This window comes from Nothoprocta perdicaria, unplaced genomic scaffold (assembly GCF_003342845.1).
Source record: "Nothoprocta perdicaria isolate Ctin4 unplaced genomic scaffold, notPer1 scaffold_196, whole genome shotgun sequence".
NCBI classification, from domain to species: Eukaryota; Metazoa; Chordata; class Aves; order Tinamiformes; family Tinamidae; genus Nothoprocta; species Nothoprocta perdicaria.
In genome coordinates, this window is record NW_020455160.1 from 1,186,665 (window position 1) to 1,199,650 (window position 12,986).

The 12,986-nt window shown below is 46.8% G+C and overlaps 1 protein-coding gene across 1 annotated transcript in view; it reads left to right on the forward strand.

Moving 5' to 3' along the window:
* Nucleotides 1–12,986, forward strand: part of LOC112945695 (arf-GAP with SH3 domain, ANK repeat and PH domain-containing protein 2-like) — a 30,965-nt gene that overhangs the window by 962 nt on the left and 17,017 nt on the right. Inside the window, exons 2-9 of the mRNA XM_026037350.1 lie at nt 4,161–4,233; nt 4,620–4,765; nt 5,858–5,932; nt 8,681–8,730; nt 8,819–8,948; nt 11,371–11,456; nt 11,913–11,988; nt 12,661–12,747. Coding sequence (XP_025893135.1) covers nt 4,161–4,233; nt 4,620–4,765; nt 5,858–5,932; nt 8,681–8,730; nt 8,819–8,948; nt 11,371–11,456; nt 11,913–11,988; nt 12,661–12,747 — 723 coding nt within the window. The remainder of the gene's footprint in view (nt 1–4,160; nt 4,234–4,619; nt 4,766–5,857; nt 5,933–8,680; nt 8,731–8,818; nt 8,949–11,370; nt 11,457–11,912; nt 11,989–12,660; nt 12,748–12,986) is intronic.

Here is a 12,986-nt window from a genome sequence, read left to right on the forward strand (position 1 = left end):
TGTGTGGGTGGTGGGTAGACATGTTGTTGTGGCACATGGGGACACCACCAGCACCATCACACAGGGTTTGTTGCGGTGGGGTGTGTGGGTGGGCATGTCGTGGCACATGGGACACCACCAGCACCATCACGCAGGAGCTGCGCAGGCTCAGAGGCACGAGGCTCAGAAGGAAAGGTGGTGTAACACTGACTAGGCTGGTGCAGATTCCTAAGAAGCGTACTGATATCGCTAAGAACTGGTTATGTTCTTTATTCCTCTGGACAAACATAAGCTAAACCAGAGAAAAAGAAAAAAAAAAAAAAAAAAAAAAAAAAAAAAAGAAAAAAAAAAAAGAAAAAAAAAGGAAAGACGGTCTTCATGGGGGTAGGCTATTTGCTTGTTTGTTGCAAATGAAATGGTGGAACTGACAAACATGGAACATTTGGAAGCCAAACATATAAATCATCTCCTCCAGAGACTAGTTCAGAGCTAGCCACTAAATACAGTGGCCAACATAAAGCTACTTGCTCATGAGAGATGCCTTGTTTCTCTGCCAATTGCAAAAAGCAAAAAAAAGTGCAATATTCACTGTCAGATTGCTGCATGAGAAGAGAAGAGGTTACCCCATGCTGCCAACATGCACAAAGAAAGTGAGAAACAACATCTGGTGCTCCAGGAAAACCCAGGAGGGAAGGTTCCAAGGACTCTACCAGGATCTGCTTGTGGGTGTTGAGCTGGGCTGAAGTCCTCCAAAGCTTGGGATCAAACTTGGGATCAAAGCTAGCAGATCTCTCCAGGTTTTTGTGGTGTGTGGAGCCTGTAGATGATTTTGTCAAAGTGATGGTCACTGTGTTTTTTCTATAAACCTCAAGTTTCTGGAGACCAGAACTTGCTTTTGAGACCTGAACATGGGGCAATTTCCTTGTGTTGCTTAATTTCAACTGTTACTCTATTACCTTTACCCAAAGAAAAGCTAAAACTTCAGTTATTCAGAGCTGCTACATAAGGAAGCTGTGGTTAGAGAGCAAAGTGCATACTATAGAGTTTTTTCAAGTCTGCAGGGCTCTTGGCTTGGGAATAAAGTGTCAGAGTTGACAGTAAGCTCAAACTCCTGCTGCTGTGTTGTAGCCCTTGGCCGAGCAAGGAGAGTCCCGGTAGGGTGTGAATTGAGCCTGGGAAGTGTGGACCACCAGGATAAATAAGAATTGAGCTCTAGGAGTTTAGCTGCATGGAAAGGAGGTCGGCAGGTTTTTGACTGCTGACTCTGGAAGGGCCAGGGACCTCAAAGGGGAAGTCGTGCAGCTCAACTGAATGCAGAACCAAATCTATGCCTTTGAGGCAAACTAATGCAGGTAAAAATAGAGCCAAGGATTTTGGAATTCCCGAACTGAGTGCCAGATATCTAATTTTGTGCCCTGCAGTCAGCTGCTGTGTGCAATTGAATCAGCTCGTGATCCTTGGAGGCAGTGCTGCTCTTGAGCCTGACATGAAGTGGGGGAGCTCAAAGAGGTGGAGTTGCTGTGACTGTGAGAGCCTCAGGGCTGTCCTGGAGCAGCCTCACCACTGAGACAGACACCCGAGTGCTGCTCCTTAGCAGGAGGAGAGCTTCCTGGCCTCAAAGCATCACAAAACAAGCAGAAAAGCACCCCAAAGGTGGGGCTGGGTCGCTTTTGAAGTTAGGTTATACCTTCAGGGAGGTGGTTGCCAGGAGAAGGTAGGCAGGCTAGGTTATACTTTCAGGAGGCAGGTACAGATGTGGGAGATTCAAACATCTGTGTGTGAAGAGTTGAACTTCTGATAGAAGATGACTGGCATCACAAGGCACCTGGACAGGCTCTTGCACCAGTTTGGGGAGGAGGTAGCAGAAGCGGGGGAAAGATAGAGACTCTGGAGACTATTAAGAAGTTGAAGATCAGGGCTTTTGTGGTGGTCACCCAAATGCCCCTTCCCAGTGCCAAGCACAAAGCCAAAGAGTCTGATTGTGGCGGTATCTGGTTTATGGTCTCCAAGAGGAGAGCTTGGATCAGATGCATGTGCTCTGAGCAGGAGCAGCTTGCTCCCTTCAAGAGAAGAAAAGGGCAGGCGGTGACCAGAGTGAAACTGGAGCTGACAAAGAACTTTTGGGACAAGTGAAGTCTCATTTAAAGAAGGCATCAAAAACCAAACCCACCCTGCTACTGTTTTCTATGAAGATGCTCACATTCCAAGAACATAAGGTGCTCTATAGCATCTAGCTATAAAGATGGGTATTTACGTAACAGGAGTAGCAGAAACTTGGAGAAGTGACAGCAGGACATGGTAGCACCAGGGTAGGAGGTGTTCAAGACACACAGAGTAAGCAGTATAACAGAAGAGATTATAGTCTTCTGTTCTATTTTAGAGATTATAAGAGTGTAACAGAAGAGTGCTCGCATATGAAAATGATCATAATGTCATTAGAAGTGACTGTTGCTGGAGCATGGAAAAGCAAAATATCGACCATTATTGCACTTAACTTTGAAATGGAAAACAATATAAAATTTAAGGAGCTAGGAAGACCTTAAGAACAACATGCAGAGGTGTAAAATGTCTCCAGCTGGCATGGAGAGCGTCCAAAGACACCACCAGGACGACCCAAAGCAATCAATTTCCATCTATCAAAAAACTCTAGAAGGAGACTCCTTCCCCAGGATATAGCTGGTTAGTGTCATCCACTTGGATTACCAGAAGGGTTCAACTGGATCCTCATTAAAGGCTTTTAAAAGGAGCCCAGCTGCAATAGGCTAGGAGGGAAGGATTTCCTACAGTTAAATATTTGTTTAAAAGACAAATCAGAGAGCAGGAATAACTGGTGCAGTTAGGAAGGGACAGTGAAGCATAAGGCATAAAGAGGGGAAGGAGCTTGCAGCAGTGTCAGGCTGGCAGGCTCCTGGGAGGGGCAGGGATCACGCATGCACACGAGTTCCTGTTAATATGGAAAGAACGATGTTTCCTGGCAGCCCAGGGAGCTGTGCAGGATTTGCTGCAGTCCAACACGTAGCTGGTTACCGGCCTTAGAGCAGGACACGAAAGTGGAAGGGGCTCTCTGGTTGGTACGCTCTGAATGCAGCTAGTGCTTGAAGGGTCCAAGAGAGAGTCTCAGCTTTTCTCCACTTGTCCTTTTTCAGATCCTGTTTTATCTCGGTGCTCTTTGAGGAGTCAGTACTTCTCTGCACAGGATTAGAATATTTCCAGGCTCAGGCTTGCTGCAAAACTATTGACATTTCTGATGGCGTCACCTCCAGAAAAGGAGCATCATCCCCCAGGCATCATTCCCCTTCACACGCACGAGAGAAAAAAAAAGCATGAACTTCATTTTGTGCCCCCAGTTGGAGGAAGAAATCATTAACTGAAATGTTATTCTTTTGCCTCAGGGATTTTCAGGAGATTAGAGGATGGCTGTGACAGCTCATCTGGCAGCTGGCGCGAGGATTTCCCATCATGAACGTGCACAAGTGAGAGCATTTGGGATGTGCAGCACTGCAGGCCTGCACACCATGGGCCTCTGCCCGTGTGAGAGTGGAGCGTGAGCTCCCTCAGCACGTGCGATAGTGCCTGCCCGCCCCTTCGCCACATGCAGCCTTTCTGAGGCTGCTGCTTTCACCTGCTGTGGCCGTAAGGACCAGGGGGTCCACATGCACCATCACAGTCAAACACTGCCAGTATGTATAAAATCTGTAGGGGAAGTCTGTGTTCCTGCCTTTCTGTGCTGCTACTGTCTCAAGACAGCCCAGAGATTTCTCTGAGGGGTTGATCTTGTAGCATTTCACAGAATGGTTGAGGTTGGAAGAAATGCCTGGAGATCCTCTAGCCCACCCATTCAGCCCCACTAAAGATTCCTCCTTCCAGCCCGGGAATGGCTCAGACAATTACAGAAACATAGATCTATGGCTAACAGATTTTCTTATCTCTTAAACCCCCTGCTCTACAGTCTTTTTCTCTATTTTCTAATTCAATCTTTCTGCTTGATCACTTCTTCCAGAAGACCATCAGGAAGGCTTGTTGACATTTAAGATACATATGGATGGATACCACCTGTCCGACACCCACCTGCTGTCAGGACAGTTAGGCATGGTGATCTCGAGACCTGTGTTGAATGCTATGGGTTGGAAGCATCTGTATGGATGTATGCAGTGCCTACCCTTCTGTGCCTGCCTTTCTAGGCCTTGGATGCAGATCGAGTTGTGCTGCAGAAGATGAGGAAAGCAGTAAAAGCAGAGCATGCCTGTGGACAAGGTGAGGGCAGAGACCAGGGAGCGGGGAGATGGGTGACAGAAGGCTGAGGCCAGTTCTTGCAGCAGATTGGGTTGATGGCAGCTGGGAAGTTGGGTGTGGGAAATGTGTCTGCCTTGGGTGTGTGTAGCTCCCCAAACCTGCAGCTCTCAGATCTCTGTAGCTGCTGCTGTTCGTGCCTTTTGCCAGCTGGCAGCTGAGTGGGCTGCAGTGTCCATGGGAGCTGGGCCGTGGCTCACGGGATGGGAGACAGCGGGAGGCAGTGGGAGACACCCGTTCCAGTCCTAGAGCAAAGCCAGGCATGGTGTCTCCTGGAAGGGAGATGGGAGGGTGGGAATTCACCTGTGCCGTCTCCTTGATTGCATTGAGTACTGTCCACATTCCTCCAGATCTCATCAGCCACATTGAAGCCCACATCACTGCTCAGGAGAAATTCTCAGCCAACTACCAGCTAGAGGGTGAGGAGCAGCTGGCCAAAGCCATTAGCACCTTCGCGGCCTTCTCCCGGGAGCTGCTGACTGCTGTTAGGAGCCTGGTAGGCAATCCTCTTCTCCACATGAATGTCTAAGCAGGGTCCCACCATAGGCTCCCAGCTCACAGGGGCCAAGGGGACACTGGTGGGGGCCTTCCTCTGACACACATCCCAGGAAGAGTGAGAGGCACTGGTCTGCAGTCTAGCTGTCTGAGCTCATCCCCTTCCTGAAACACCGGTAGGAGTGTGTGGTTCTAGAGCAGGTGATACAGCCAGCATGGCCAAGTGGCAGCCAGCCGCTGATCCTGCTCATAAAAGGCAAGCTCACATGGTGGCCTGCCAGGGAGGAGGCTGAGTGTTCCCATTCCGCACATAGCACTTGCAGGAGCCCAATGGGAGTCCCAAGGGATCATGTGCATTGATCAAAGCCAAGGTTTAGGCCAAGTAAATGGCAGGCAGTGCTGGTGTTGAGCCTGACTTGACTGGCTTTGAGAAATGTAGTGCAAAACCTTTTCCAAGGAGCCAGGATGCATCGTCTGCACCATGTTACAGAGGTTCAGAGTGAGCTGGGGTACATCTTCAGAAACAATTACAAGAGCTTTCAGGAGAAAGCAAACTGGCCTGCAGTACCATGATGAAATAATCCTGGCCTTTCAGCTACGTTGAATGTTCAGTGTTGAAAAACTCCAACAGTGTTTTTTCAGTGACTGTTTTCTGAAGTGGTTCATTTTGCAGCTTCCTAAACAGCTCTGTGTTCCCAACACAGCGAGTGGTGCAGGTGTCGGCACCAGGCGTGAGACTCAAGCCACTTAAGGGGATATTTCCAGTGACACCCTTAGGTGGCCTGGATGTAGCTATCAGTAGGGAGCAGCAGTCTGGGAGAAGGGTAGTGCCATTGCAAATAGGTCTCAGGGTAACAGGAATGCACTGAGTCCACAAATGCTTTTCATGTCCCTGGATCTCACTCCCCCTCATGCAGTATTAGCACAAAACAAACTTCCACCACATAGGGCTGCAGCCTGAGTGTTTTGAGACAGACCTGAGGACTGCATCCGCAGCTGGACCCAGCTTGATATTTCCAGGGGACCTCATGCTAGTCTGACGAGCCTGGGCAGTGCAGGTTACATGATCTCTCTCTCTCTCTCTCCTTTTCAGTTGCAGAGTTTGTATCACAACATCAACTTTTCCCTGGAGTCACTAATAAAGGGCGACTTGAAAGAGCTCAAAGGGGTAAGCAGAGACCAAAAGGACCGAAAAAAAAAATGATTCAAGGAAGCAGCAGGATGGAGACGGAGAGCATGGCAGCAATGCGGTCTCATCCCTGGCCCATGTCCTGCCCTCTGGCAGAGTGTTGCAGGGAGATGTGCTGTCCTGCTGAGGCTCCTGTGCACCAGGCACTGTTCTCTCTCCTGGGGCTGGGTCTCACACCAAAAGTCAGGGTAGCAATGTCCCTCTCTGTGTTTTGCAGCGCATCACATAGCTGAACCCAGAGGAGTCTGGGATAGTTCACTACACTGGGAAAAATAAACTGCTGTGCACCAAATAGTTATAATTTCCAGGAAAACAAACGCCCTCACTGCCACCCAGTGAGGTCCACCCCTTGCAGGCCCACCTGTGACTCCTGTACATGCATGTGTTGGGACATGTGTCTGAATCTGAGCATGCTCATGTGTATCCATATAGGTCTCAGAGATTACAAGACAGCAAGTACTAAAGTGAATATAAAATTTGCTTTTCTGCATAGAGGGTTCATAGAACTTCTCAGTATTAAGCAGTCTAGATTTTAGGAAAAGCATCAGATACATGTTTGATTTTTCAACTTTTTTTTGCCAATGGACGAGTCATTGTGGTCCTTGGTGCTTGCATGCATCTGTCTCTATGACTGTACTCAAGTCTTCAGCTCCGTGTGTTTGTCGCTATGTGTATCTGAGCACAAAGTGCAAGAGCCTGTGGATGTTTGAGGGCAGACAAGGCTGTGTGAATGAACTGACTTTAACTGCTGTTCTGAAACTAGGTCACTCTTGAGGGATTGGGGGTTCATAGCCTGCATCTAACATAATGAAACAGCTGCCAGTTGTGACATGGTGCCATTCCTTTTTCAGTCATTTTCTTCATATACTTTTTGCCTCGAGCACAGGAATGCTACAAGCAGGATACATACAGCTTGCTGCTATAGAGCAGTTATTTATTGGCTAACGTACAAAAATATCTAGGATTTAATGAGCTACTGTGCTAAGCACTAATGCGCTTAGCACCCTGATAAGACACTTGAGGTGTCTCTGGTGGCTAGGCAGATCATGTCAGGAGGAGCAGGGGCAGCAGTGCTGCTCCCTGGTGCAGATTCTTGGTATTGCTGAGTTGCCATCTTCCACCAATACCGATGATCCTGACAACTCGGACAGACTCTTTGTTTTTTCTTCCTTTAGGATTTTAGGGTTTTTTTCCATATTACTCCTTTCTCTCTCTTGAATCCTTGACCTATTAACGATCTGTTTCAACAATCCGAACTCTGTTATCTTTCTTATCTTGGACTCTATGGACTTTCTCAGAGCTTCTCCTCCCAATTTATCCATCGCCTCAGAAGTCTGCCAAGATTAGACAGCTGGCCTGCATCAGAGCTTGGCCTGGGATCCTTGAATGGACAGATAACCCTCTGGGAAAGCAGGGGGAGGAGGCTATGGGCAGGAAAGAGAGGGTTGAGACCTGTCACAGAGTTTGGGGACTTCAAAAGGACAAATGGCCAAATACACAGAAAAATTAGGAGCATTTAGGAAGAAAACGGAGAACTAAAGGTGAAAAGAGAGAGCAAGTGGAGTGTATTAAAGTGATAAAAAATATAAACATAAACCCCACTATTTGCATTGTTATGGTCAATGCCAAGAAGATAGGAAGCCGAGAAAATCTGACAGAGATGAAAAACAGCTGTCCACAAGAAGTTATGATCAAGCTGATGATATTTCTAGTTGTGTCCCACAGGAATCAGGGTTTCATCTGAATCTATTTGGCATTTTCATCAGAAGGGAGAACTTGTCCTGACAAGGTTCTAATTTGACACACAAAAAAATCAAACATCTTGAGGAACAGTGAAGTATTGGAGACTATGAGATCTCCATGGGCTTCAAGATCTGCCTGGACAGTACCCTGAGCAACCTGGTCTGAATTCACTACTTCTCCTACTTAGAGGAGAGTGGACTAGAGACCTCTTGAAACTCCTTCCAACTTGAACTAGTTTATATTTCTGTGATACACAACTTGCAGAGCAGCAAACCATGAGAAAGGGCAGGAAATAGGTGATCTGGGCACATAGACAAACACAGTTGAACATCACAAAATAGCAACAACTGAAGAGAAGATAAAGCCATACAGTCGAATTAGAATCAGACTATGCCTTTTTAACAGAAAGATTAACTTACCCTTAAATGAATATATAGAAGAAGAATTAGATTCTTTCAGTGCTGTCAGGTTTTGACAGGTTTCTGATGTCTCTTTGGGACGTGTTTTAGTCAAAGAATGTTCTGACTTCAACAGATGAGGAACTGGCTTTCTGGCTTGCGTGTTTCAGAGAAAATGTCATAGCAATTCCTGCTGCTGCTGCCCTTAAAAGTGTGAGTGTATGAAATCTTGGTGCAGATATGTACATGTCTACTTGATGCATAGATGTATAATAAATGTTTTGGTGCCTGTGCATGTGTGTATTGCATGCCTAGGGCATATGGACATGTTTCCATAGTGTTTATGCAAGTAAGTGTGTAGTGCCTGTGAATAAACTTTCCCTGGAGTGCATACTTGTTTGCTGTATATGTGGGTGCAGAGACATGTGAGGACACTTTTCTGGGGAGGGACAGTCCTATGGGCAGCCATGTACTAGAACTGCAAGGTTCTTTCTGCTAGGGTGATCCAGGGGGAACTCAGTATGCTAAGGCTCAAGAAGAGCCTTGTCTTGGACAATCATTAAGTGGTTCCTTTGTCTCTCTCTAGGAATTCAAAAAACCATTTGAGAAGGCCTGGAAAGACTATGAGAACAAACTGTAAGTTGTCATGCTTCCTGGCCTAAAGATCATACTTAGAGGCTTGTCTTTATCTGACCCTTTTGTGTGTCCTTCCTCTTTCTTTGAGTGCAAAAATTGAGAAGGAGAAGCGAGACCTTGCAAAGCAACATGGCATGGTGCGGAGTGAGGTGAGCGGAGGTGAGATCGCAGAGGAGATGGAGAAGGAGCGCAGAACCTTCCAGTTAAACATGTGTGAGGTAACGCAAGACAGGGTGGGTTGGAGCAGCAGCAACACAGCACAGAACCTTAGGTGTCCCCCCATCTCCTCTTGGTCCATGTGGTTCTTCTGTGCCAATTTCACTGCTTAGGCCATCGAGTAGCTTCAGCTGTCACAGGTGCCTCTTGCATCTCCCTGCTTGCTCCCCAAAAAGCTGAGCTGTGGCTGTTGGCTCAGAGTCCAGGCTCACGGGCTCCATCTCCAGAGAAGGCTGAAGCTGTGATCCCAATACTATGCTCTCCATTTCTTCCTGCCTCAGTTACCTCCCGGATTGCCTTTACTGTGTCCTGATTTGCCCTGTACGCTGCTTGCAGTTCTTAGACACCAGACTGTGTATTTTGCAGTACTCCCTTGGGGCTCCAGCACAGCACTGATTGTTGGTGGCCAAGTCTGCTCCTGGAGCCATTTTAGAGTCACTGAATCAGCATCCAAGGAACAAGTCTTCGTTCTGATTTTTCATCTGTGATTACCTTCTATCTCTCAGTCACTTGCACTTGTGCCTGTGTTATGGCTCGTGACTTTCACAAGCCCCTGCCTCGTGAACTGGCAGCATTGCTCTGCTCTGCCTTGGAGGAGCAGTACCAAGGTGGGCTGCAAATCTGCAGAGCTCAGCAGGTCAAGTCACTTGTGCTGGTCTGGCTCTCACTGAGCTGCTGTGAGTGAGAAGAGTTGATGAAGGAGTTATCTGAATCACAGAATCACACAGAATCACAGAATGGTTGAGGTTGGAAGGGACCCCTGAGCCCAAACTTATATTAACCTGGCCATGGGGTTGCTGCAGATCCTGGCCACCTAAAGTGAAGGTATGAGCAATGACTAGAAACTGCTTCTGTAGTGGAGGAAAAAGGAGAGGCTTAGCCAGGCTGTGTCTTCCCCAACTGCTTCTCATCTGCCAGACACTATGGATTTTGGTGCCAAGGTCCTGGCAGGCTCTAGAAGAAGGATCTTCCATGTGAGGTTCGTGGGGAGCACCTCTAGGTGCTGGTCCCACTTCTGCCATGTTTGCCCCCTTTCTGGGCAGCTTGGTAAATGTCTCTCACTCCCATTTTTCTTTTGTGTCCCTCTTCATTCCGTGTTGGAAGTCATTACTGTGTCCATACCAAAATGACTGTTCTACTGCAAATATAAGAACTCATTATCTTATGGCGCTGCACTGTCCTTAGTCCTTAGCTGCACAGTAGATCACAAGGAGATTTCATTCTGTGTCGATGTGAATTCATGTGTGGCATTCAGGTTTCTAATTCTAGTTCAACATGTAGGCTATTTTTGAGGGAACACATTTCATGGATGGAGATTGTTTTGAATGAATGCCTTAGAATAAATACAGGGAAGTCTGAGGTCAGACTTTTCTTAACCTGGCCAGCATAGCCTGTACCATAGCCTGTACCATTAGAAGATGGCTTGCTACATTGCCCTGTGAATCTTGTGTACATGACAATCTGTATGTTTGCTTTTGTATGGTAGCTGTGACTACCATACAAACTCTAGGAAGCTTATGCTGTTGTAAGAGTATTCCAAACACTGATGGAGAAATAACCGGATTGGAAATTTTTAACATCACCAGCTGACCGACTGAAAAGGCCATATCTTAGAGATCTCTGTATCTTAGATATAGCATCAGTTGAGAGCTAGTTATTTTGAATCACTTCTTTATGGTGGGCGACAAATAGGTGAGTATTCTGTGTGGCCCTTTTTCTGCCTGCAGTCGCATCTTTAGTTTGAAAAAGGTGTTGGGTTTTGAACATAAATTTTTTATGGGTGGGGATGGACTTTGTGAGGTGGCAGGTCATTTTGGTCCGTAAATCTGGATGTCAGCTTGCTTCTGAAGGTCCTCAAGGTAGGCTGAGATGCCAGCATGAATAGGACACAGGGATGCAGGCTGGCAGCAGGGGCAGTAGGGTCAAGCTGTGCATGAGTGAGGTCGAGCGTGTCCTGAAGGATGTACCTTGAGGTTTGAAGATTTATAGGAATGCTGGCAGTTCTTCTGTGAAAGCACCATGACTCTTGCGTTGTGTTGCCTTTTGGTGAATCTTTTGAGGGTGTATGCACTGTTTGCTACAGTAAAAAAACCCCGAAAACTCATCTCTGTGTCTCCAGCACACTATTGTCCACATCTCAGTGGATGCTGAGAAGAGTAGAGAAGCACTGGGGGTGCTGAAGATAGGCCATAGCAGAGCTGCTGGAAGGTGTTTTTAAACCCTTGTCAAAACACATGGCTCTACACGCCACCAGCTTCTCACCCCAAAAAGCCATGATCCCATAAAAGCCAGAACAAGACTGCCAGGAAGGGTCGCAATGCACTGCTCTTCACTGCCACAAAAAGTGACATGAAACAGGAAAAGCAGACAAAAGACATCTCTCTCTAAACTACAAATTCAGTGCCTGTATCCTTTTCCCTTCAGTATCTAATCAAAGTGAATGAGATCAAAACCAAGAAGGGGATTGGCTTGCTGCAAAACCACATCAAGCACTGCAACTCACAGTTCAAGTAAGAGAAACCAATAACCTTCATTTGCTTGCTTTCTTACCAGAAGCACCAATATTTAGAGAAGATCTGGGAGGTAATCTAAGTCAAAGGACCTACAGATACTTGAGTTTGCTCTGCCTGTCTTGTAACATGTTTAAATTCCCTTTTCCCTGGAGGTGGTGAGGGCAAGGATCTGAGTGAGATGTTCCCTTTCTTTAGTATGACTTTTTGTAAAGCCAGATCATTCATGTATAAAGCACATCACAGATATCTGGGATGTGGAGGAGACAGAGTATTGTTAAACTATATTTCCTAACAAAATTTTTGCACTACAACTATAAAGGAAAAATGGTAACCGCTGAAAATATGATTGGTACTGATAGAGGGGGTTCAGGAGAACCTGGGCTGTGTATGATTTCCAGTAACTGCTAATTGCAGGATTTCGGAATATATTCCTATGTTGGCTTTTCCTATCAGTTTCTTTCAGGAATGTTTAAATACAACAGCAAAGCTTAAGAAGTTTACAGAGAAGCTCATTCCAGAGCTGCAGAGTGTGAGTATGCATCTACAGAGGCAGAGCTGATGGTTTATACAGTTCTTTGCACCTCTTAATCATTATTTCCTGAGGCTCTAACATGTACTGGCCCCTGTGTGGGAAAACTTAGCTACCAGTAGCAGTGAGGAAATTGTGGTGCCTCTACCTCGGGGACAGAAGGGGAAGAACTATCATAAAGGAAGCACTAGATTGTTCATCCTTCAAATTCCTACCCCAAGATCCGTGCTAGAAATAAACCTTTTGATGGAGTGGGGTACTTCAAATCATTTTAATTGCTCACACTACCAAAGTTAAAAACAAACAGCTACAGTGAATGTCAAGCTTTTTGTTACTTTTACACTGTGGAGAGCTGAAAACAGCTATTTTCTCAGAAAATAACATGGTTGCTAGAATGCAGAATGCACTCTCGTGGTCTTGCATTGTAAGTGCTCCAGCCCTGGGGACATGCCTGCTTCCTTGCCTTGTGGATATTTCTGTGAATGTGTTTCTGCACATGCCACATACCATGGAATAGGCCTTGGTAGGTCCCACAGAAACAGGAAGGCATTGAGGGCAGGAGGTTGCACTGAGGCATTTCCAGTTCTCCCAGGAGAATGAGTGGGATGTGGCGGCTGAGGCAGAGGCCTCCTCCTTTCGTGCAAGGGCTGACTGTGCTCTGGTGCCTTTCAGATGAAGACTGAGCAGGACGAGGAGAAGAAGCAGCTGTGCTCCCTTCGGGATCAACTGAAAACCACATTGCAGCTGGAGCAGAAAGAGGTAGAGTCTGATCCTTCTTCCAAGGGGACTTGAGATGGTTGCCTTGAAGGACCCTTGAGGGTAGGACGCAACAGCTTCTTGTCTAGTCCCTGTGCTGCCCTTTGATGTAGGAAGCTGTGGGGTTTCTAGTCAGTTGTGGGGGTACACAGGTGTGTGCCTACAAGGGTATGCTCTTGATTGAAGGTGTAGCCATTAGGCTACATCCTCCTGTGGCCCCTGGAGCAGGCTATTAGCTGCTA